This window comes from Setaria italica, chromosome V (assembly GCF_000263155.2).
Source record: "Setaria italica strain Yugu1 chromosome V, Setaria_italica_v2.0, whole genome shotgun sequence".
NCBI lineage: Eukaryota > Viridiplantae > Streptophyta > Magnoliopsida > Poales > Poaceae > Setaria > Setaria italica.
This window is the reverse complement of record NC_028454.1, coordinates 36,574,191-36,596,299: the sequence shown is the minus strand read 5'-3', so window position 1 is coordinate 36,596,299 and position 22,109 is coordinate 36,574,191. Positions and strand designations below refer to the sequence as shown.

The window sequence follows — 22,109 nt, the reverse complement described above, 5'->3', positions numbered from 1 at the left end:
ACAAGAAAGGACCCTGGTAACTTGGTAAGAGTCTGCCACTTGAGCTCTCAATTATGTCTGTTGTGTACCTGTGCTCTCCGATAGAAGTTCTTTGAAGCTGAGCCTTTGGAACTATTTAAAAGAAAATTGGGCTTCATATTTTGTTACTGAAAACTTGAAAAGGGCAATTTTAGAACCCTGGATGCAGCTCCCTGTATTACTTTCTATTTTTGTCTAATGTTGGATAGCACTCGTTACCCTGCATATATGGATGATTGGATGAGACGTCTGATTAAAGCACTAGCATATGTGGTCAGGGCTGTTGATTTTAGGTTATTGGATATTTGGAGTCAGTGCATGGAAACTTGCTGTAGCAGAGTGCCGATTGCAACGCCTGTGGTGATTTAGAGATCTTTGGTATATGATTAACACTTTCCTTTCGATAACTGAAACTGAATTTGGTTGGTACTTTTCTCCTGACATTTTAGGCGACTAACAGTGGCAAACAAGCTGTGCTGTTTGCCTGTTACTGTTACCAGATCGCGTACAAGCATGAGGAGAAGAAATGGTAAATCAGCACAAGGCAAGCTGCTACCATGATCTGCATATTCAGCGCGAAGACCTTGCCGGCGTCCACGTTCAGGGCGTCCTTTGCCGCGCTGACTGAAGAGCAGGAAAGGAAGAACTCTGCCGTGACGGCGCCGTCGCTGCCGTCTCCTTGGAGATCGTCGTTGCTGTAAGCCGGTTTCCCAGACACGCTCCTGTAGAGCCCTCCGCTCCATGTCTGCGTACATGGAAACGAAACAGGTGAGTAACGCAGCCTGAATCATGATGAATATTGATACCGGTGACGGCAATGTGCCTGTGAATAATGAAGTCAACACAGTTTGGTGGCCGTCCTTTTGCCCGACTGCTTTCGCAATTTCTACTTTCCAGTTTTCATTTGAAACTGCCCTTGACAAAGATGCATTTGTCACCTGGAGTTGGTCCCCGATGGTGACCACGACGGCGCCGTCGACGGGCCGGAACCTCGACCAGCCTCGCCGGGAGAAGACGTGGAACCCCGAGGCGCCGGAGCAGAGGTGGAGGGCGAGGGCGCGCGAGCATCGCGAGCTCCGTACCAGCATCCGCAGGACGTCGTCTTGGCTGACCGGGCCGGACGCGCTGCTGCCATCGCGTTGGTGTTTGCGGATGCAGAGAAGCGAGCCGTTTGCGTCAGCTTTCGCCATTGGCTCGGCGGCATCGGCAGCTTCGTTACCTTGTCGCAAGGCGTGCAGGAGCTTGGTTGAGGCTTGCTCGAGCTGAGCGAACAAGTCATCTGCTGTGTTCCTGCGCAGAGTCAGAATCAAGGATTGGATGCATGCCATCCAAAATTTTCAAATCGACAAAGAATTTGCGCAAGTTTGTTCAAATCATCCTAGCCTTTTTGGGTCACTTGCACGGTGCGGTCAGTCTCGCGACAGTTCTCAGTTTGCCAGAGGCCCAGAGTTCATACCTGGTTTGCCTAGCACCATTTCGCGACGGCCGATTTCCCGCCATTTCTCGGTCTCCTTCGCCGGGCGGCCACCACAGCTCCTCGCTATCCTCGTCTCCACCACCACCCTCCGATGGTGGCGATCCTTCCCTCGCCGTAGCAGCACGTAACGCTGCCAAGGCCAAACCTGCGTCGACCCCGTGGCCGACCACCTGGAAGCAGCCAAACGCGACGGCCGCCGACCTCAGCGCCTCCAACGCCGGCGCGCCTCCATCCACCGGCGGCGGTGAGTCCAGCACGCGCATGTCGATGACGGGCGGCGCCCACGCCGCCTGCTTCTTCTTGTTCCTCCGAGGGCCGGGCCTCTCCGGCAGCCGCAGCACCGGGACCCTGGCGGAGCAGCGCAGGAACCTACCGATCTCGTCGTCATCCCCGTACCCGGACGACCCCGAGCTGCTGCCCGTGAGGACGCCAGTGACCGGGGACGGCGGCGGCGCCCGGAACTCCGGCACCGGCAGCTCCCGGGGCCTCTGGAGGTAGGTGACGAAGGACGCGGTATCCATCTGTGGCAGTGGCAGTATGTTCTGCCTGGGCTAGTTCATGGTGCTCAAGCAGGTTATATATATATATACTAACATATGGCTGAGCTCGAACGCAAGAGGTGCCAAAATTCTACCAGTTTCTAGTGCGTTTGGTTCCTCAGGGTTTGTTTGGATGGAAGGGTATTAGAGTGGAATGAAGGGGATTGAGTCTAAAATGAACTAATTTCCCCTCCAATCCCTCCCATATCTCTCCCATTCCACTCTAATTCACTGTTATCCAAACAAACCCTCAGTGTTATCGTAGGGACACGAGGGTGTGGGTTTTGCTAAGGATGGATCAAAATGGGCATGGAGAAGTGGGGCTCCCTGAGCTTCTTTGGTGAGCTTTCTTTGTGTGGTAAAGAGGGACAAGGCCACAAGGGGGAAGGCCGTCGGCAGATGACAGCTCGAAAGAGGAGGGGGTGGGCTTGATGCCGCATCATTGTGCCAGGGGGTCGATCGAACTGTATCTGTGTACCATCTGAATATCGTTACGTTTGTGCGTTCCGTTGAAGATGTTCTGGAACACTAAAGTGCTTTTGTTCTCGTTGGGCTGCATGCTTGATGATCTAGCGTCCTTCTGTACGTGCATTTTACTTTGTTTATTCGTTCTCGCTTTGGCAGTGGGATTAAGAGGAACCATCTTCTCGTTTTCCTCGATCTAACATCGGTGTCTCTCCAATCCTCTTTGCCTCTTTGCAACGTCAGGGTGGTGTCCTCTTTAATTTACTCTCGAAAGGTATTCAAAACCTATAAGAGGTGTAATTGCAATCATAGTGTCAGAGCTGTCAGATGGCCGAACCAATCCTTAGCTACATATTGTAGGTTTACGGCTTAGGAGTCGTTGTATCTTAAAATTTTCTTTTCCTTCTTAATTGAAAGACATAGCTCCTACCATTTATGTTAAAAAACAGCAACAAGAGGGCGCACATAAGTTTCTATGCACGAGGCGACGGTAACAGCGGCACGTATGGACGACGCGTGCCGCTAGATTCGCATAAATACTTAAACCTTGATATTTTTTCAGCTAAAGAAGTTACTAATTAATTTAACTTTCCTGCCAAGTTCACACGAGAGCGGGGATAGCTCAGTTGGGAGAGCGTCAGACTGAAGATCTGAAGGTCGCGTGTTCGATCCACGCTCACCGCACTGTTATTGTTGGTTAACAGCTCATTAGGTTGCACATTTTTTTATAAGGTTCATCCTTTTATGAATGGCACTGCTATTGTTAATTACTCATTTAGTCTTTTTTAATCTTTGGAAATTGGAATGGGTTGCACATTAAGGTTCATCCTTTTATGAATGAATGAATATCACGAATTCCGTGCTCCTATCTTTGTCGTCGGCAAAGGGTTTCACCTAAAGCGAAGCAGAATGAGAGATTGGGTGTCTGGCGAAGCGCCTGAAGTCTTGAACCCACACAATCCTTTTTCCTTTTTTTTAGGGCACCTGAACCCACACAATTCACAACATCGCAAATTCACAACCCAGCGCCCCGCCCCAGCGCCTGCTAGCCGCTGCACGCGCAGGGCAACACCATTTCAGCATTTCCCATCAAATGGCCAGCCTATAATCGGCTGAATGCCCATTATCATTACTCAGTAGAATGTCGACAGGCGAACCCGGTACAGCGACACACATACCCTACAACAAAACCACACGAGTTCAGCACAATCTGTCTGCGTCATATTACAGACGCATGACACTGGCTTCCCAGCACAATGCTGGGATCTTATCTCTCTACCGCCTTTTGGGGGGTTTTACTGAAGATCCTCCTCCAGTCACCTGGCTTCCCGTAGATTTAGTGCGACCTGGTTAACGAACACGAGTTTGCATCAGTATCATGGGAACGTATCATGTGTTGGGATGCCATTTCTAGATACTTGCAGAGTGGATCAGCTAATGGAGGATTTGATTGATACCAGGTAAAGCATGCAAGCGATTTGCGTTTGTATTGTACCTGGAGGTTTTAGAGCAGACTCCCTTGGTTTTGGTTTGGAGTTTCCTGGCTGCCCATTCTTTGTCAGGAACAGCCTGGCTATCCTTGATGGGGCCTTCTGCCTGTAATTGTAGGACATAGTTTAAGTATCTGGATTTGTTATTGAAAGAATAGTGGTAAGGATGAGAGATGTCGAAATTAGAAGGCCACAGTTACAACATACATCTGTTCTGCTGCTGCCTCTGAAGCACCGCCAACAGAATACTCCGTTCCTGCTACTGAGCAGCCGTCATCAGACACATTATCTTCACATTCGGCTTCACCTGACCCCGCAGCCCCTGTACCAGTGGGTGAAGTGTGTCCATTACTGATTCCATTGACTACTGCATAGTTTTGAGGGCATGAAGAAATTCTGTAACAAGACCTGAGCGATCCATTACCTGATAATCGCCGGATCTGTTGGCTACTGTCATTTCTATCCGTTGATGAACTTGGAGATTTGGATTTGTCCTTCAGGAGTTGCTCGATTTCCATATCTTTCCGTGATATTGTGTCTTTCAGATATGAAACCTGGACACAAGAATGATGGACAATTCTGAAATCGAGATAACCAAGGGCAGATGCAGAAGCTATTATAACTATAGCAACAACTATTATCAACAGGAATACACTTTTTTGGGAAATTTAATACTATTATACTGTAACAATACATTTACTAATAATTACTATAAGGCTCAACAAATAGACTTTCTTTTTCTCCAATTTAAAATTTATTTTTTGGTGATATCAGGAGAAAGCATACCCCTTGAAACTGATCACTGTAGGTTAATATGAAGCTTACTAGTGTTTAAAGCTCAAGTAATGTTTGTATAAAGCTTGCTTATTAGTGTTAAACTAGTGAAACACAAATTATCCGGATCTATGAGAGTCAGATAGAGTTGTAAAAACCTGTTCTAGCAGCTCTTTTATATCTTTGCCCTCTTTGTTACTTCTTGCAGCACCTAACTCTACTCCAGAAACCCTTTCAGCAAACTTTAAAGTGCTCATTGTTTCTGAATATGATTCGGTATCTGGATTTATTTGAACAAACATCAGTGTCTTTGCTTGTCCACCTGCACGAAAATAGAAAAGAATTATGATAAGTAATTTCCCACATACAAAAAGTAACAAGAACTACATGTTAGCCCACATATATATTACCTAAAGAGCTCTGTAGAACTTGAGTCAGCTTGCTGTTTCTGTATGGAACATGGGCATTTTTCTGTGCCAAAGCAAAAATCACATCACCAAGAGCAGACAGAGATTTGTTTATATATTGTGCTTCTTTTAATCTGTCTCCAATTGCTTCAGATCGCTCAACTCTTTCACTCCCAGCAAGATCGATCAAATGTAGACATCCTCGGGAAGTAGATCCATTCTTCAAATCCAGCCCTCTAACATGCACTGTTAGAATGCTGCATGCAACAATAGTTTTCAGAACATTATGTTGCAAGAATTTTAGGGGTTTGAGTTTATTAACAAGTAAATGGTATAAACCTGTGAGACCGACTGCTCCTTTCATTTAGAGCTGTTGATCCGACTGCTCTATTGGTTTGTCCAATTTCCATTAAGTCTAGCACATCTGATGTTGATTTGACTGGATGTAAGCTCGCATCAGGGACGACAAGTCCATTCGGCTGAGAAGTATTCCAAATTCCGAGCGTTTCTTTATGTCAAGAATAACAATTTTTTTCCTATGCATGTCTGCCAGTATGAATACTAAAAATGTAGCCATGAGATTTAAAAACAAATGGGGTAGAAAGTAAACATATTTTTAATGGGGAAAGGATATCTTTTTTGTGCAATATCATTTGATAGAAGATCCCGCACTTGTTCATTGTAAATCTCAACCATTTGGACTCCAACTTCATATGAGAAAGCGTTCCTTCTACTTAGAGAGATTTCGAACAAGTCATTTAAAGCTCGATAGTTAACACCCCAATCTTCTTTCGATGTGCCTGGTCCACTCTAAGAAAAATGATGCCAAGCACCAATTAGTAATATCCCCAAGAATAGTATCAATTCAACTTTCTTATCTTGAATCTTGATTTCCTACCATTGTGTAAGTCTTTCCTGAACCGGTTTGACCATAGGCAAAAATGCACACATTAAACCCATCAAGAACTGATCTGATCAATGGCTGGATGTCAGAGAATACTTCAGCTGCAAGTTACGTAAGAAAAAATGGTGAGCAATAATGAGTGATACACCTTTTAACTTCAGATTGCACCACTAGCATACTTAAGATATACCTTGAGAAGCACGTGTATTAAACACCTTGTTAAACTTGAACATTCGACACCCATCCTTCCCTTGCTTGAAGGGGTTTGTGATGAAAATCTCACCATTTTCACCAATATAATCAACTGTAGTTGTTTTCCCATCTTGACCAGGAAGAAATGGTCTGACACGGCAATAAACTCGGATATTACCTGACAATAAATATTAGAGTGGAAAGGAACATGTTAAACAGAAATAAAATGTGCCCTAGTGCAAACATATTGTTGTGCAGGAAAATACCTTTTAATTCCTGTACTTCGTTAAATAGCTTCTGATTTTCAGCAAGAACCTTATGGTAATTGTCGGCAGCATCTACTAAGCCTTTTAGATCATTTCCTAAACAAGTTTGGCAAGTTAAGATCAGGCAAAATAAAGTATCAGTAAAACAGCAAACATATGTGTACAACAATGCCACTATACAAATCATGAATACCCACATACCAATGTTACATATTTCGTCCCTCCATTTCATTTGAAGGGCAAACATTTCCTGCTTAATTGACTGAGATGATAGCCTTATGTCCTAACATAGTTGAATAGTGTAAGTGAGTAACATAAATAAACTAAAGACAACGGAAAATTGATATAGAAAGATAACACAACCTTAATGGAGATTTTTTGATTATCCATAAAAGTCTGAAAAATGTTTGCCTTCCTGCTCCAAAGTTGAGATTTCAGTTGGGAAGCAGACTCGATCTCTTCAACTTTCCTTTTTGATTGCATTAGAAGAAACTCAGCCTCCTTAATTCTCGTAGTCAAGTGTTCCTCCATCTGTCTTGCTTCTGTTTCCATTCGCTCACGGTACTGTTCATGCATCCTACTCAAGATCTGTATTTCTTGCTGAAGGGAAGCTATTGCATTCTCTGCATTCTCCTTTTCTCGCATCAACCGAACCATGTCTTGTTCGCCTAGTTTTCTTTTCTCATCAATTTTTGATTTCTCTACCTATAAGACCAAAACAAACAAATTTATGATCTGTCCACCCTAACTACGGGCACTAAATGTAGTAAAATAACTCATAAGTGATCCAAACATCTATACAACCAACAGTTGTTTCATTTTCTTAAGTAGTGATCGAAGCTAGTAACATGATTAGAAACATAAAGAAACAGATTAGGATATTTTGAATACCTCAATTAGCTCAAGCCGATTTACTGTCATCTGAAGAAAGAATCACATGTGTCAATATCTAAATGCAGTAGTGATTCCTGTGATAATTTTCAGACCATGAAATCGGATAGCTACCTCATTTTCTTCATTTGTTCCATTTACTAATGTCTCAAGTGCTTTAATTTTTGAACGGTACTTGTCTTCCCGAGTCTTTATGATGCTATTTTGCTGCAAAAATAAGTGATGCATTTCAGGAGTTGAATTTGTATGACAGGAAATGGTGAATTCAAAACAAATGCCACACTTACATTTCTTATGTGATCTGCTTGAATAGCAATGCGATGCTCAATCTCTTGAACTACATTCCTTAGCAAGTAAACAACACGCTGAGACAAGAAGAATAGATTGACATTAGTCATCAATAACTGACTATAAATAAACACTGGCATTCCAGGCGATATGGTTATTGGAAGCCCTGAACACAGACTTACATGTGGTATTTCTCCTCTTTTCCTCTCAACGCTCTCATCTAAAATGCCATTAACAACTCTAAGCAGTGATTGAGTAGGTGCATTCTGAGAAAAGATGGTTATAGGAATTAATAGAAGGGCAGAGATAAGAATAAAAGAAATGATGATATGATGTGATGCTAAAGATTCTTACATCTAGACTACTTGAATGCATCATCTCTGAAATTTTGGCAGCAGGAAGATCAGTGTAGGAGCCCCGCTTAATTTGGAAAGCATCATGGACCTTTTGTCCTGCAAAGTAAGTTGTGCATGTACTGTTAAGGCTTGTTTTGTTCTCTTTTTCATGCTGATTTAGTGTAATAAGGACCGGACTGCATGCACCGTCATGATGTAGCAACTGGAATTAACATCCATTTTTTTTTAAAAAAAAAAGGTGAGCATGACCGTGGATAAACATGGAAAGGCACTTAAGTAAGAATTGAAGGGAAGAAACAGGACTTGAACTTGTAAATATAACTTATGTATAAAGATACACAAACTAAGGAGAATATGAAACAATAACATCATATAAAGTCATTCGTGGTGAAGCTGTTTCAATATGTTAAGTCCAAGGATAGTGGCAGTTTTGCTGTTTAAGCTCTAAGCTTTAGAACCAAATAAACTGTTCATTGCCACAAATGATGATGCCTAAAGAAACGACACATGAGCATACGGCATACCTGAATGAAGAACGCTTCTTTGTTGAGACTTCAGATCCCTGGGAGATCTTTTCCCTGGCGTCACAACCGAAATTATAGGCCCATCGGATTCTCGAAGCTCTAGTCTCCTTCTGAGGGGTGTCTTAACATTGTTTGAAATGTTTTGACCCATTCCTGTAGTCACATTGTCCTTTAGAGCCAGGAGACACTCCACTACAGAAGACACTGATCCCTGTAATCATCAAATGGATCAGGGTTAACAAAAACTGACATGAACAAAACCACAGATTTTCAATTGTCAATCGTTAAACAAGTCTGAATCAAAACGTAGGAGGTAGAGATACCTCAGTAGTCAGTAGTCAATACCACCCAGCGCCAAAAAAATCTCAAACTATGAACTCTATTAAGCAGCTGGGAAATGACACAAATTACAAGGGGTTTTTGAGTCTAGTGTAAGGGTGAATCTCATATGGATTTTGGTAAAGGTTTGATAGAATTCTACAGCAGAGTTGGAAGATCTAAGACCACTCTGAGTTCACATATTCCTTACAGTGCACCACTTTTCAACCTTTCCAACAGCAACTAAGGTTTTTGGCTTATTGCTGCTTTCCATTCAATCATAATCGAGCTCAGTGCGACAACTCATATGTAGGCGTAACTATGAATGGATCATTTTCATACTGAAATAGACCCATCATTACTATGCGAGGCCTAAATAGTAGGCCTTATTGCCAACATGGTATGAAGGACTAACACCAACTATGGTAACAACCATTATCAGCAAACACCTTGAAAAGGAGATGATAGCACCATTTAATTGGAATGGAAGGCATACTAGCAATCACTGTGTATACCGGAAAACTACTTCACATTATAGGAGTAACATCACCTCCTCCAGATCCTTAACACTGAATCCTGGTAGCCCCATCTCCGCGACAACAGAGAGGAATTTCTTCACATTTGACCTTTGGTCTGATGCATTACCACCCCACATTCCCTGCAAACAAAGCCCTCAAGTTTAGATCAGCAAGAGTAACATGCACGAGAAGTTCAGCATCTCCGAGCTGGGTGAACTCACCTCCTGAATACCGGGCATGAGTTTCTCGGCGAGGTAGCATAGCGCCGCACCGTCGACGAGGTACTCCCGCAGTTCCTCATCTGAAGAATCCAACGGCAAGTCGAACTCTGGCAGCAATCCACCGAGCCAATCTATCACCTCAGCACGCCGATTGGCTAGAAATAGTTTATAACCACAAGGAGCAATCGTGAGAAATACGTACAAAATCATAAGACTGAGTTCGCAAATTCAAATTTAAAGCCTCAAAACAACATGACTGGTAACAAAGATTGCATTTTTTGACCTCGTATACCAATGCTCAAGGAAAATTACTGCATCGCACTGTACAGCCAAAATACTCATCAAAAGCAGCAGATTGCCCAAATTCTAGCTTCCAAACTTATCGTTTCAAAAAACAAATCACATGATGGCCACATACTAAACACAAGAAACATTCAAAGATCCGAACTTTGAGCTCGGAACTTGAATGAAGGCATTAGACCATTCACCATTCCCCACAGATGAAAAGAAAGAAAGAAAAGCTCAGATCGACGAGCATCTCACCTGCATGGAACTCGTCATACTCGCCGTCCACGTTCCCCATCCCTCACTGCCGGAACCGGAGCCTGCACGGGACCGAAATGCAGGCCGATCTGGGCCCAGATCGAGCCCTCCGGCGGGGCAGCTCGGGTCCGGCCGAATCGAGAGGCCTGGAAGCAATGCGGGAGGCGGATCGGCGTGAGCTCGGGGGATTTCGGTCTGGGTTTTCTTGGCCTCTCCCTGTCCCTCCCCTCGTCGTCGTCGTCCTCGCGCTGGACGGAGTGCTGCGCAGCGCTCAGGCTCAACAGCTTCCCTGTCGTCCTGTGACCTCTCCGCTTCGGACGGCTTCACTGGGTCTTCCGGTTAGTTGGGTTTTGATTTTTGTTTTTGCTTGTGCGTTAAGGCCGGTGGTCAGTGCAACAGTGCCAGTACTGTGCTGTCCCTCCGCCCTTCCATAAAATTCGCGTGAATTTACCGTTAGCGCGAGTAAACTGTAGGCTTGCACGGTCGAAATCAGATCTTCGGATGTTGAGGTCACATCTACCGTTCGATATGCGCCTCATGACCTCATCTGTACACAGTTGTGCCAATCAGCCAATGACACGTATTATGTGCCTAAAGATCCAAATAGAAAATGTACGCCAGGGCCGTATGGATAAAGGTTGCGATTGGTTTCCTTCTCTGCCGAGCCTGGCTCGCACCACCCATCCAGGCTCCCGTCGGCCAGGCTCGCCAAATGCAACCCCCTTTGATTGGTTGATGTTTGCATGCAGCCTGGCTTGCGTGGGAAGTTGATTGGTTATCTGCTCCGCTGCGTTTTTTTGCCTGCACGCTGCATCCATGCATCCGCCGCTGCATCCTGGGAGCCTGGCTCTGGAGATACGAAGGATTTGGTCGCATCGCGGGAGCTAGGCTCCAGACGTCCTTTTGCATCCCGCGAGCCAGGCCCAGCAAGCAGCGCAGGCAACCAATTGTATGGAGGTCGCACGCGGAGAACTCGCATCCGGCCTGATGCAGGGAACCAATCGCACCCAAAATTACCCGAAGTAGATAGGTGGAAATAACTTCAAATCTCTAGTACCTCCTAAAGCTTAGGAAATTCAATTTAAAAAAAAGCTTAGGAAACGGAAACGGTTGGAAAGAAAAAAACAAATTTTAATTTAAAAAAGGAAAATGAAGGCTAAGAATTAGAATGAACATGAGATTCGTGGGAAGGGATAAGAAAATTAATACAAACGGAACACGTCAGTAAATCTAGAACAAAAAGAATGAAACCGAACATCGATGCATATACCACATAATTATATTTTTGAAACGAAATATACCACATAATTATAATGAAAACCACAATTCACAACTCGGAAGCAAGCATTAAGCTAGTCTTAAATAGTTAAAGTACACACAAAAACAGCTACTCCCATCGACACGGTTTTGGTAGTTCGCGATCTTAAACTCACTCTTGTATAAAAAGAGAAATTAAGGGAGCTACTAAGGTAGAGGCGGAGCTTTAACAAAAATGTAGTACGTGGCTAGTTAATGTAAAGTCAATCTCAGTGTATGATTTCATCGCACTATTATCAAGAGTACCATGTTAAGTTTTCGATGAAACGAAACTGTCACTCTCAGTGCATAATTTCATTGCGCAGTTTCATAAATAGTCTAAACCATCTAATTTTTGCGTTGACCTAAATGTGCTATGCCATGAAACCATAACATACTCGATGAAAGTTTCATTGGATTTCATGGGACTTGATAACTGTGCCAAGTGGGTTTCAGGGGAAGAAACTCCCCTCTCATCTTTTCTCATAAATAGCCTGCCAAATCGTGACATGGGATTAAATGTTCACGAAACTCCTATAACACTTCCATTAAGACTAAACTAAATGACCATGAGAATTAGTGTTCAACCAATAAAAAAATGTATTGGGCAGGGAGACCACGGGCCATTTTGATCTGGCCTAAAGTCAAGTCCATTTCCCAAGGTAGTAAAAAGCAAGGTATCCCGACAAAAAACAGGAGATGCGAAAAATGGTTAGAATAGATTGTTTTCACCACATTTTAGATTTCCTAAAAATATAAAAACAAAGGGACAAATGTAAAAAAAATAGAATGGGTCGGCGCTAAGCTACAACAACATAGCTTCATGTAGCAATATGATTGAGTTACGAGCGATTTAGAAGTAACAAATTGAATCTCTTAAAATTAGGCATACCTAGGCTGAAAATGCAACTTATGTACAGATGGTACTCTTTATATTTTTGTGGGTACAAGTCTAGGTATAGATTGTAGTGAAAAATGAACTAGTTCTCTCATGGATCTATTCCAAACAATGTTTTATTAGTTTTTACAGAAGAATGAATAGCTACTGCAGATGTATACGACTCAGATTTTTTTTTCCTTTTCAACTGATTTTATAATCACGCCCGTGTATGTATTACAACTGATTTTATTAAAAATATACGTTACCTAATGCTCTGTAATAAAATCGAATCAGTACTTAACCGAAACAATATGGCATCGCACATCGGCACATGTCGCCGCGACGATTATTCCAAGATCTAAGATCCAACACTGCAACGTGCACAAAGGTGAGAACCCAAAGCAAAGAGAAGGGAGAGAAATCGGAAGAGCGGGTGCGAGAGCGAAGAGAGCGCCCGCGAAGCAGCGAGCGCCGGTGTCAGCTCGCCACCGGCGCGGCCGGGGGTCCTTTTCGTTTGGAGCTTTCCGGGGGCTCCGTGCCCAGGAGCACGCACGAGCCGGGGACGAGGCCGCACCCGGGAGCACAGGCGCAGCGCAGCTGGCCCGAGGAAACACACTGTGCGGCGTGCCGGACTGCCGGCCGATCGCAGAGATATTTGCGGTTCTTTTTAAAAAGGAACAGAGATATTTGTGGCCCGCACGTCTGGCCGAGGGCACCCGGACAAGCCAGTGGTTCCCTTTGTCCTGCCTCCGCCTGCATCGTTCCCAGATCTGGAGATTAGCGAGCGAGATTGCGTACCGTATGTTTTCCTTTGGGATTTCCAGCTTTTCTTGTTGCTGCGACTTGTAACTCGTGATAGCATTTGCAGGAATAAAGTGAGCATCGAGTACCCTTCGGCCAATGCTATTGTGCTAATTCGCTTCTTTTTCTTTGCTTCCCTGCCCTAATAATGCGACGTGACACTCACGCTAAGCGGCTTAGTGGCAGATCAGCTGTGCCCGTCTGGGCTGGCCGGCAAGGCGATCGTTTTGGGCATCACGTGATTCACGTAGCTCTGCGGCAAATGGAACGCAGGGTGTATGCGGCGTCTGCTGTCACACGCGATTGTGAAAAATACAGTGCAATTACAGGCTTTGGTTGGTTTGGTGCCCACCTCCCGCATCAACCCTTCCCAAGTTCCCACGGACCACGGTGCCTGGGGCACGCTAGCAGCGTAGCGCTGGTGCCTGGGGCTGTGGGGCACGCTAGCATATAGGCATCCGTCCAACACAAGCATTGTGCCGTGTCTTGAGGCCACAGGCATTCCTCCACACGTGTCCTGTCCTCGCGAGCCATGAGCCCATGACAGTATGACACACCTGAAACGCTTGGGATGACAAACGAGGGCAAACAAAAGTTTGCAGGAATTACAGAGGGGGAAAAAACACAGCGCACTGCTCTTTGTGATCTTTTTTTTTCGAGAATGTGCCTGAGCAGTATTTCGTTGAGATTTAGTACTCTTTGTAGTCTTATACTCTTATTCCATCGTTATATTTTACATGGAGACAATTGTATCATCTTTCATGTATCTACTTACACAGATTTCTCATCTCTTTCTCCCCTTCCCTCTGTTTTTTCCCCTTTTCTTTTTGACATGCCATCTCTTCTTATTACGGTTATACTACATGCGTAGCATCTCTTCTTGTTTGGTTTCATTTCATATACGCTGGCCCCTAGTCGCTGAGCAGCAGGGCCAGCTAGTTGTGGCTGCTGGAAACCTATGCATGCCCAGGCAATCTTCTTGCGCCATGCTCCATTTTACTGCAACTTGCAGCATGCCAGGGCCACGCTCTTACATAGCAGGCCTGGTGGCAGCTCCAGAAGGACCAACTTGTCGTAGCAGCTGCGCAGTATACAAACACAAACTGAGATACTAGCAAATAATGTTCAACTGCCATTAGTGATGGCACATGTTGCAGAAGCAGAATAGTGGATGAGATTGGTGGGAAACGGTTACCTGGAAATAAGCTTCTAGTTTCTGCCTCAGGACACCATGCTCCCTCTTCACTTTCTGGAACGATTTCATACAACTGCAAACCAAAACATGGAAAACAACAGCTGTTCTTATTACATGGACCAAATGTGTGGGCAGTTCATCGTTTTGGATTTTGGCAAGAAGGACGTATGAGAATATCTCCATGGATACAAACAGAAAAGTGGTAGAATTCAGGGAAATTTTTATCAAACACAAGTCAAAAGAAATGTTTCTTCAAATGCGAAACAAAAGTCTGAAAGAACTAAGCATCAAACATGATGAGGAGGGGGAGAGAGAGATACCCTTCAGCATTTCCTTGAGCACAGTAATCCCTGAATGACATGCACTCACTCTTCATCCTTGAAGCACCAATGCTGCATCAAGTTTTGCAGTGTCAAACACATGTGCAATATATAAAAACCATGATGATGCATTTAGACAACAGTGTCATGCTTTCTTACATCTGGATTTAGAATCATGCTAAACAAAAAAAAGTTCACTGGCTACACATATTAAGTTTGGTTGGCATTGTAACATTAATCTCGCAGTAAATTATAACCAACAAAAACACGAGTTTTTCTGGAATACCAGACCACCGTAAAGCCTTCAAGAACTTTGCTTCACATGCATACATCATACTTGAGATTTCATTTGTTAGGCATTCATTTGAGATGTTTCAGATTTTTCTCCTTTTTTAAAAGAAGCAGCAGCAGCTGAAGCATGATGCAGGCAATGAGAATAAATTAAGAGCACGTGTTTAAAATGGATGGTGTCAGCTTTGCAGGATATTCAGTTAAACTCTATTTCTTGTTCATTCTCATTAATCATGAAACAATAAGGAAAAGCTACGGGCGGTACTGAATCAGTAGTACAGCATGCAGCATATGCAACTGAACAAATATATCCAGGTGCAACTCTGGATCTACCTGGAGCAGCTGCCTTTTAGTTGCTGCATGTATGCATCCCACTTGTTGAAATCTTTGGGGTATTTTTCCCTGCAGCGCCACCGAGTTTAATCAGTCAAGTACAACACTACTGCCTGCATCATTTATCATCTTCTTTCTTTTTCAACAGGAAAGCACTTCTCCCTTATTAAGTAAGTTCACTGCATAGTGCTTACAGAGCTTGCTCGATGTTGGATATTAGCCTGGCAGAGTCCTTGAAAAACAAAGTAACGACCTCTTCTGCAAAATTCGGACTAGTTTCATCCTGCAAGTCTTCCACCTGACAAAATTGCTCATCTAGGTACCCCTGTCAATGAACTGAATCAGCAAATGATGTATCAAAGAAAAACACGAAAAAACATGTACAACAGTGCCTGCCATGGATGGGATTGAAAGCGGGTGTGTTACGTAGGAAGCATTAAGATCAAATTTCTAGTGTCCTTGAGAAAGCATTAAGATATACCGATGATTAAAAATTTCCAGAGTATAATACATGCCTGATCAAAGAGACTCTTTTTCATGGATGCAGCTTGACGTCGCAAACTAGAATAATCCATTTGTATGAATGAACTAGGGAAAAGGTGGCAAGGCGAAGGTGAATAGGTGATACAGATAGGAACACACTTCACAAGTTACAATACAATAACTGGTGGGAGCTACGGATATAGAAAGTTGAGCGCACTGTATGCTTTATATAGTTGAGGAAGCTGTTACTATTCATCCACCAAACATAAGTGAAGCTCTAGATATTCCAATTTCTGGATAGCAAATGTTGGCATCTTGCATGCGCAGGCGATTTGATTGCCACGGTGTGCACAAGCTATCCACATTTTGGAGAGTGACTTGAATAGATGCGGATTCTTGTAGCATGTATCTCTTTTGATAAGATACATGCTGGTGTACAACAATCGTGAAGAAAACATTTAAGAGATCTTAGGCTTTATCAAGAGTCAAGATTAGTTTATTACTCCCCAAACAGAAAGAGTTAATCTGTTTCATGACATCAGGACTATTTTCTAAACAAACATGATCCAAGAAGATCACAAAATTAGCTGACAGCATTGGTTATTGAACAGCAACATGACTTTCTGCAGCTGTACATCAAAACATGATACTAGACTGCATTGTTACTACACTTTAGTACATTAGACTGCAAAGTGTAAGTTCAGACCTAATACAGCCTCTACTGCCAAATTTTCTCATGATGGATTACTAAAAGAAAATATAGGTATAAACTACTACAAGTGAAGTAGTCCCAGGCATGGCAATCAGATCAGAAAAGAAGCAACAGTTGTAAATTAATCAAGCATCGGCAAACCTATGGTTTGTAAAATGCCCATTGTTAATATAAAATCACAACAAACCAACAGTTTAAACTTTTTCTGCTACCAGTCTACCAAAGAGTCATAGATTGCAGCTTCTTCTTAATTAAACATGGGTTAATCATGAGGTCAGTTAAGCTAAAGTACACTGAATTACTACAAAATCACAACAGAACAGCAGTTTAAGATTTCATTGCGACCAGCCTGCAGACTTAGATAATCATGAAGATGGAGGCTTTTCCTAACTCCTTACAGGTATTGAAAAGATTTAGCACACTCAATTTCTGAACTTACATATGAAAATCACATACCGGAGACATTCAGTTGAGAGTAAAACAACGCTCTCTCATTCTGTGCTAATCATCACCAAACTGTCATTTACTGGGTACTACCTTCGTTCTTAAAAATATGACACCATAGACTAGATAAATCTACAAGTTAAATCTAAAGTACTTTTCATGATAGACATAGTGGTACTTATTTTACTTCATTTAACTAGTTCATTAATTAGATATTGTTGGTCAAAGTTTGAGGAAAAAATCAACGCTGTCATATATTTAAGAACGGAGGTAGTAATCCTTCTAAGAAAGATTACTTCACATCAGTATATTTACCCTATACTGCTACCTCTTAGCTAAGTCACATTACTTCACATCAGTATATTTACCTTATACTGTTACCTCTTAGCTGTTTTGTGGACAAGAGAATACTACTGTGTGCTTTTAAAGAAAGCAGCCTAAGATTACACAAGAAATTCTTTAGTGACAAATCGCCGCATAGTGTGTAATCAGACAACTGGGAAAGATGGAAAAAGATATCTTTTTGTGCCCCTCAAAGTTCAAACATAATGCGGTGATAAAATCTGGGAGAACGATGGCGAATTAGAATAGGCTCAAGATGCTTACTTTGGGCCTCAGCTAAAGAAAAGCAGGACAAAGAAACAGACCTCAACAGCTTGATCCAATTGTCACAAGCCAATGTTCTCTCGGAGCATTGGACCACGTGGCAGAACCAACAGCCTTTTGCAAAAGGAGTAAAAGAGATTCATTCAATGATTGATCCGATGATTGCTCTTCATCCCCAGTCAACATCACAACTTGATAAGAGGAATATGGCATGGATCAGAAATTCGAAACAAACAGAAAGCCCATACAGGAAATGGATATCGGTGAAAGGAAAATTCTGGACGGGTCATTGCCATCGCCACAGATGAATAAACTGCAAACATTGTCACCATGCAAGCTATTCAGTCACTACCTTCCCCGAATGGTGCTTCATTTTTCACAAAGATCCCAGGGTGCAATCGTACTTTTCATCCTTATGCTGGTGTCTCTTTCCACGGTGATCATTCTTAAGGCAACATTTTTCCTTCTGCTGCAAATCAATTTTTCATTCATTGTTCTTCTGTATGGAAAAAGGATAGTAGACATGGTTCCTCCAGTAAATACCAAAAAAAAATTTAGTTTTGTATGTTATCATGTAAATCAAGATGATATACACCAAATTCAGTTGAACAAAACAAAGATTGCTAATTTGAACCCTTTTTTTAAGCTCATCTTTCCTAGTAAACACTTCTCAAGCTATAACGTCCAATTTCCACATATCAAGGTATCTGTGTTCTACGGCGTGTGCATGCCCACGTTGTCGGTACTCAGCAATTCCTTTATAGCATGGCGAACTCACTTTCCACAATCCAAAAGTAGCATATGCATAGCACGACATGAACTGGATGTGCACAGTACCTTCAAAAGCGTCCTTATGGATTTATCATCCACAGTGCTCCAAAAAGGAGCCTAGATGCTTTCTAAGTTCTGTATGATGTGTATGCTTGATTGCTTTTTGGCACGTTAGTAAGCCTTCTGTTCTCACCTAGAAGGCACCAACTTAGCCAATTGTCTCCTTTCAAAATTTACTCACAAATCAGAAAATGTCCTCTTCTGTTGGCTCAAGTGCATTCAGAGGTAAGTTTTGGGGTGAGGGTTATAACCACAAAAACGATAACCAAACATTCAGTGAGCTTTTGAGATGCACGTTAGATAGTAAGCAAACACAGTATGATCTTTTGCAGCTCAGTAGCCCACTCTTACTGGAAGTCACACCTCCAGATTTCGAAGCTGTACACGCAAGCTACTCCTATCCAGATCATCCATGCATGATGCGTAGACGATAGAACCGACCACTAGAAGCTTAACTAGCACCTAAAGTTGGAGCGATCTTTTTCACCCGAGTATTAGAAAATAAAGATCACACGGTGTTAGCTGTCATGCTCCCCCTAGATTGGTTTCGTGTCACCCTCAGTCAAGAACCGATTCCCTCCTAGCGGCATCGTAGGGAGCGGGAAAAAGGAAAGGTGCGGGTACCGACCAATCGAGAGAGAGCAGAGAACGACACGTTGATTCCCGGACAGCAACCTCCCCGTCCGGATGAGTGCACCAGCCCCGATCTCCCCGCGCGGCGCGACGTGAGCCGGAGGTCAGCCGCAGGTTTCGCATCGGGGGGATGCCGAGCGGTTAAGTGGGGAAAAAAGACAGCGAAAGGGCGCGCGGGGGAAAAGGGCGGCGGGAGCACAAAGCGGAGGTAATGCCGGCAGAGGGTGAAGTGGTTATTGAGTTACCTAGTGGGGCGCAGCCGCGCAGGATGATGGGGACGGCGGCGGCGGGGCCGGCCGCGGCGGATTTGGTGGGTTGCGCTGGCGGTGCGTCGCCGCGGAGAGGAGAGGGTGACGAGGCGCGGGCGGCGATGGATCGTTGGAAGGGCGGGCGGGCCGTTTGTAGTTTTGCACCGGGCCTTGTATTCCTGTGTGGGCTAAGGCGGCCCGTTAGGTCAGATCTTTTACTGATTATTAGATCTTGGGCCTAGCGGGCTAGCACTCACAGTCACACAGCTCCCCAGGCCTGTGTGTGAATTTTTTTTTTCGATTTTGCAGATATACAGTCGGATGGAAAAATTGCAGATCTGGTCTATTGCCGCCGGCCCAGTCGGTGGAAGGGTCTTGCTGCCGCCTCAGCCGACGGTAAGGCCCCGACCCCGCCGGTCCATGTAGTTACCGCCGGCTGGGCCGGCGCTAACTCCCTACCGCCGCTTGGGCCGAAGGTAAGGACCCGGCCCCCTGCACTGCCACGGTACGGCCAGCTCGCGGGCGGTAAGGGTCCTTATCGCCATCTGGACCGGCGGTAAGGACCCGGGTCGGTGGGGGTTCCCCCTACTTAAATCCCGTCCCCCCGCATTCAGGTCTCCAGGCCACCCAGCTCTCCTGATTCATACCTGTTATTTTTTAGAGGAGAACCAGAGAGGGAGAGGAGGGAGAGAAGGAAGGGAAGGAAGAAAGAAAGAGAGGAAAGAAGGGGAAGAAACCTTCTAGTTATCAGGTAAGTTTTTCAATGTCGTAGTATAGTAAATATACAAATATCTTGTGCTTTTAGATGTTAAAAATCTAGCTTAGTTTGTACAGTAGATTTCTTCCCCCTCATTAGCCTCTCCATTTGGTTCCCGAGGTGCTACATCATGTTCTGCACCTCTACCTTCTTGTTCTTCGTAATCAAATTCTTCGTTTCCACCCGCAGTACTCTGCACATCTTCTTCCGCTTCAACTTCATCTCCTCCGACTTGATCTTCAATATGAGTGGTAGGTCCATCCTTCATGAAAAATTGGACATACCATATGATTGGTAAACCTCTTCTCGTGAAACCATCTATGTAAGCTCGATAGCTCGGAGTTCCTTGAAGCGGAACCAACTCCCAAAAGTTTATGTCCCGCCATCTTTGCACTACAACCCTCACAAACACATCCGCTTGATCTCTGTCAACACCGAAGTCCCTACAGAGCCACTTGCATATGCCCCCCCCCCAAGTTCTCTCTTGCTCTTGGAACACACTTGGTGAAATAGGGGAATCCACTCAAATCTACCCCTTCTGGACCATATCTAACCTCCCCGACCCATAGTACACTTGAATATTGACACTATCCGACATGCCTGGCAACATACATGAAACGGGCAGTCCAAATTATTCTCAGCACTATATATAACTTAACTACAATAATGACCTTAATTGAATAAACAAACAACTATGTAACACTAAACCAAACTTACTAACTAACTTTATCATAGCCATGCACCACAACAAATAAATCTAATAATGCTATCGAAAAAATATATTGTAATACCTAACCAAAAAATCATAATTTACTAACTACATTTATCGCAGTGATTTACCAGAACAAACAAATCTAATATTGTTACCGAAATACTATATTCTAATACCTAACCAAAAAATCAGAATTTACTAACTCATTTATTCTAGCCATTTTACCATAAAAAATAAATCTAATAATGTTGACTCTATTTTACTGTATAAACTAAATCAGTTATACTAACTAAGCTACATTTTCCTATCTAAAAACAGCTAAAAGTTTCTAAGTCTATATCTAGATCCACTATTACTTCTAAATCTAGATCTACTAATATTTCTAAATCTCAGATCCATTAATATTTCTAAATCTAAATCTAAACTAAACTATACTATAGTATACTATACTAAACTATGAGATTAAAAAAATAATTTACCTGGGAAAGATGGAAGAAATTCCTTCCCTCTTTCCCCTCCTCCTCTTTTCTTTCTTTTCTTTCCTTCCGTCCTCCTCCTCTCCTCTCTTTCTTTTTTTCCTTCCCTCTTTTCCTCTTTCCCTTCCCTCTTCCTTCTCTTGGCTCGCTGCTGGCGTGGGCGCGTACTGGTGCGGGAGGAGGGGAGGGGTGCGGGCGGGTTATAAAGGGGGCGACTGTCGCCGGCCCAGACAGCGGAAGGGACTTACCGCCGGCTCCTTATCGCCGCCTAGGCCGACGGTAACGCCTCGACTCACATGCTGCAGTTAAGACGGCTGCTGACCGTTGGCGGGAGAGCCTTACCGTCGGCTGAGGCGGCGGTAAGGCCCTTTCGCCGCCTGGGCCGGCGGCAATAGTCCAGGTCTGCAATTTTTCTATCCGACTATATATTTCTGCAAAATCAAAAAAATATAAAAATAAAAAAAATTCCTTGTGTGTCGTCGGAGTCCTTTTCGCACACAATTCTGGTCACTGTTCGTGTTTATGTTAGGGGGTAGCGGATCGGAAACATCTTTGCTTCCACCCCTGATAAAAAAACTCATGCATCTATACACCGCCTGCGCGATCATCAGAATTGATTTGTCACAGGAACGACAGTTTCCAATACACAAGCCAAATTCAGTACGCGATATCGCTCGGGAGGAAAAGATCATCGGTAAATCATCACTGGAGGATGGTGTCGAAGGCCAACAACTCAGCTTTTGCCTCGTGAACTTGAAGATCGGATCAAACGCTAAAAAAACGATTAGTAGTGCGCCCGTTTTCTAAGGGGCGGATACCTACAAAATGGGGATCGTTACTGTAGCATACGGTTCACCCCTATGGGCGGGCCACGGGACGACCCGCCCCTATAAATGGGGG

General features: G+C 43.8%; 3 protein-coding genes and 1 non-coding gene across 5 annotated transcripts; 1 reads left to right on the top strand and 3 right to left on the bottom strand.

Annotated features, from left to right (window-relative positions):
* Window positions 1–399: 399 nt before the first annotated feature.
* On the bottom strand, window positions 400–2,694 carry LOC101760847. Its single transcript, XM_004969868.2, has 3 exons — window positions 1,475–2,694; window positions 957–1,308; window positions 400–763 (listed from the first exon to the last, which is right to left on the bottom strand). The coding sequence occupies exons 1-3, from the start codon at window positions 2,014–2,016 to the stop codon at window positions 512–514; spliced, it is 1,146 nt and encodes a 381-aa protein (XP_004969925.1). The 5' UTR covers window positions 2,017–2,694; the 3' UTR covers window positions 400–511.
* Window positions 2,695–3,110: 416 nt separating this feature from the next.
* On the top strand, window positions 3,111–3,183 carry TRNAF-GAA. The gene has a single exon. It is a non-coding gene; the product is annotated as a tRNA-Phe (tRNA).
* Window positions 3,184–3,581: 398 nt separating this feature from the next.
* Window positions 3,582–10,538, bottom strand: LOC101760029 (kinesin-like protein KIN-14C). Its single transcript, XM_004969865.3, has 22 exons — window positions 10,192–10,538; window positions 9,649–9,803; window positions 9,460–9,567; window positions 8,592–8,802; window positions 8,066–8,163; window positions 7,894–7,977; window positions 7,711–7,788; window positions 7,538–7,630; window positions 7,424–7,453; window positions 6,896–7,237; window positions 6,734–6,815; window positions 6,533–6,628; window positions 6,265–6,444; window positions 6,069–6,175; window positions 5,805–5,980; window positions 5,510–5,674; window positions 5,174–5,427; window positions 4,922–5,085; window positions 4,414–4,543; window positions 4,197–4,311; window positions 3,995–4,095; window positions 3,582–3,845 (listed from the first exon to the last, which is right to left on the bottom strand). Exons 1-22 carry the CDS (start codon window positions 10,229–10,231, stop codon window positions 3,775–3,777), a joined length of 2,880 nt encoding a protein of 959 aa, XP_004969922.1. The 5' UTR covers window positions 10,232–10,538; the 3' UTR covers window positions 3,582–3,774.
* A 3,307-nt stretch (window positions 10,539–13,845) lies between these two features.
* Window positions 13,846–19,185, bottom strand: LOC101759627 (pseudo histidine-containing phosphotransfer protein 5). Of its 2 annotated transcripts, XM_022826299.1 has the most exons (7): window positions 17,905–19,185; window positions 15,823–17,743; window positions 15,502–15,632; window positions 15,308–15,376; window positions 14,684–14,755; window positions 14,364–14,436; window positions 13,846–14,249 (listed from the first exon to the last, which is right to left on the bottom strand). In XM_022826299.1, the coding sequence occupies exons 2-7, from the start codon at window positions 15,880–15,882 to the stop codon at window positions 14,199–14,201; spliced, it is 456 nt and encodes a 151-aa protein (XP_022682034.1). In that variant the 5' UTR covers window positions 15,883–17,743; window positions 17,905–19,185; the 3' UTR covers window positions 13,846–14,198. The 2 variants fall into 2 exon arrangements, with proteins under 2 accessions (XP_022682034.1, XP_004969921.1); XM_004969864.4 differs by having other exon boundaries at window positions 15,823–19,185.
* Window positions 19,186–22,109: the final 2,924 nt, after the last annotated feature.

Bases quoted from the DNA above. Each gene is read 5' to 3' on its own strand.
- LOC101760029 (XM_004969865.3), bottom strand. From the start codon at position 10,231: ATGGGGAACGTGGACGGCGAGTATGACGAGTTCCATGCAG. The intron at 8,164-8,591 runs GTATGCCGTATG...CTTACTTTGCAG, and splicing joins AAGAAGCGTTCTTCATTCAG to GACAAAAGGTCCATGATGCT. The intron at 7,454-7,537 runs GTAGCTATCCGA...TTCTTTCTTCAG, and splicing joins GAACAAATGAAGAAAATGAG to ATGACAGTAAATCGGCTTGA.
- LOC101760847 (XM_004969868.2), bottom strand. From the start codon at position 2,016: ATGGATACCGCGTCCTTCGTCACCTACCTCCAGAGGCCCCGGGAGCTG. The intron at 1,309-1,474 runs GTATGAACTCTG...GACTCTGCGCAG, and splicing joins AATGGTGCTAGGCAAACCAG to GAACACAGCAGATGACTTGT. The intron at 764-956 runs GTGACAAATGCA...CCATGTACGCAG, and splicing joins CCATCGGGGACCAACTCCAG to ACATGGAGCGGAGGGCTCTA.
- LOC101759627 (XM_004969864.4), bottom strand. From the start codon at position 15,882: ATGGATTATTCTAGTTTGCGACGTCAAGCTGCATCCATGAAAAAGAGT. The intron at 15,633-15,822 runs GCATGTATTATA...GTTCATTGACAG, and splicing joins AAAAGAGTCTCTTTGATCAG to GGGTACCTAGATGAGCAATT. The intron at 15,377-15,501 runs GTAAGCACTATG...GTGGCGCTGCAG, and splicing joins TCCAACATCGAGCAAGCTCT to GGAAAAATACCCCAAAGATT.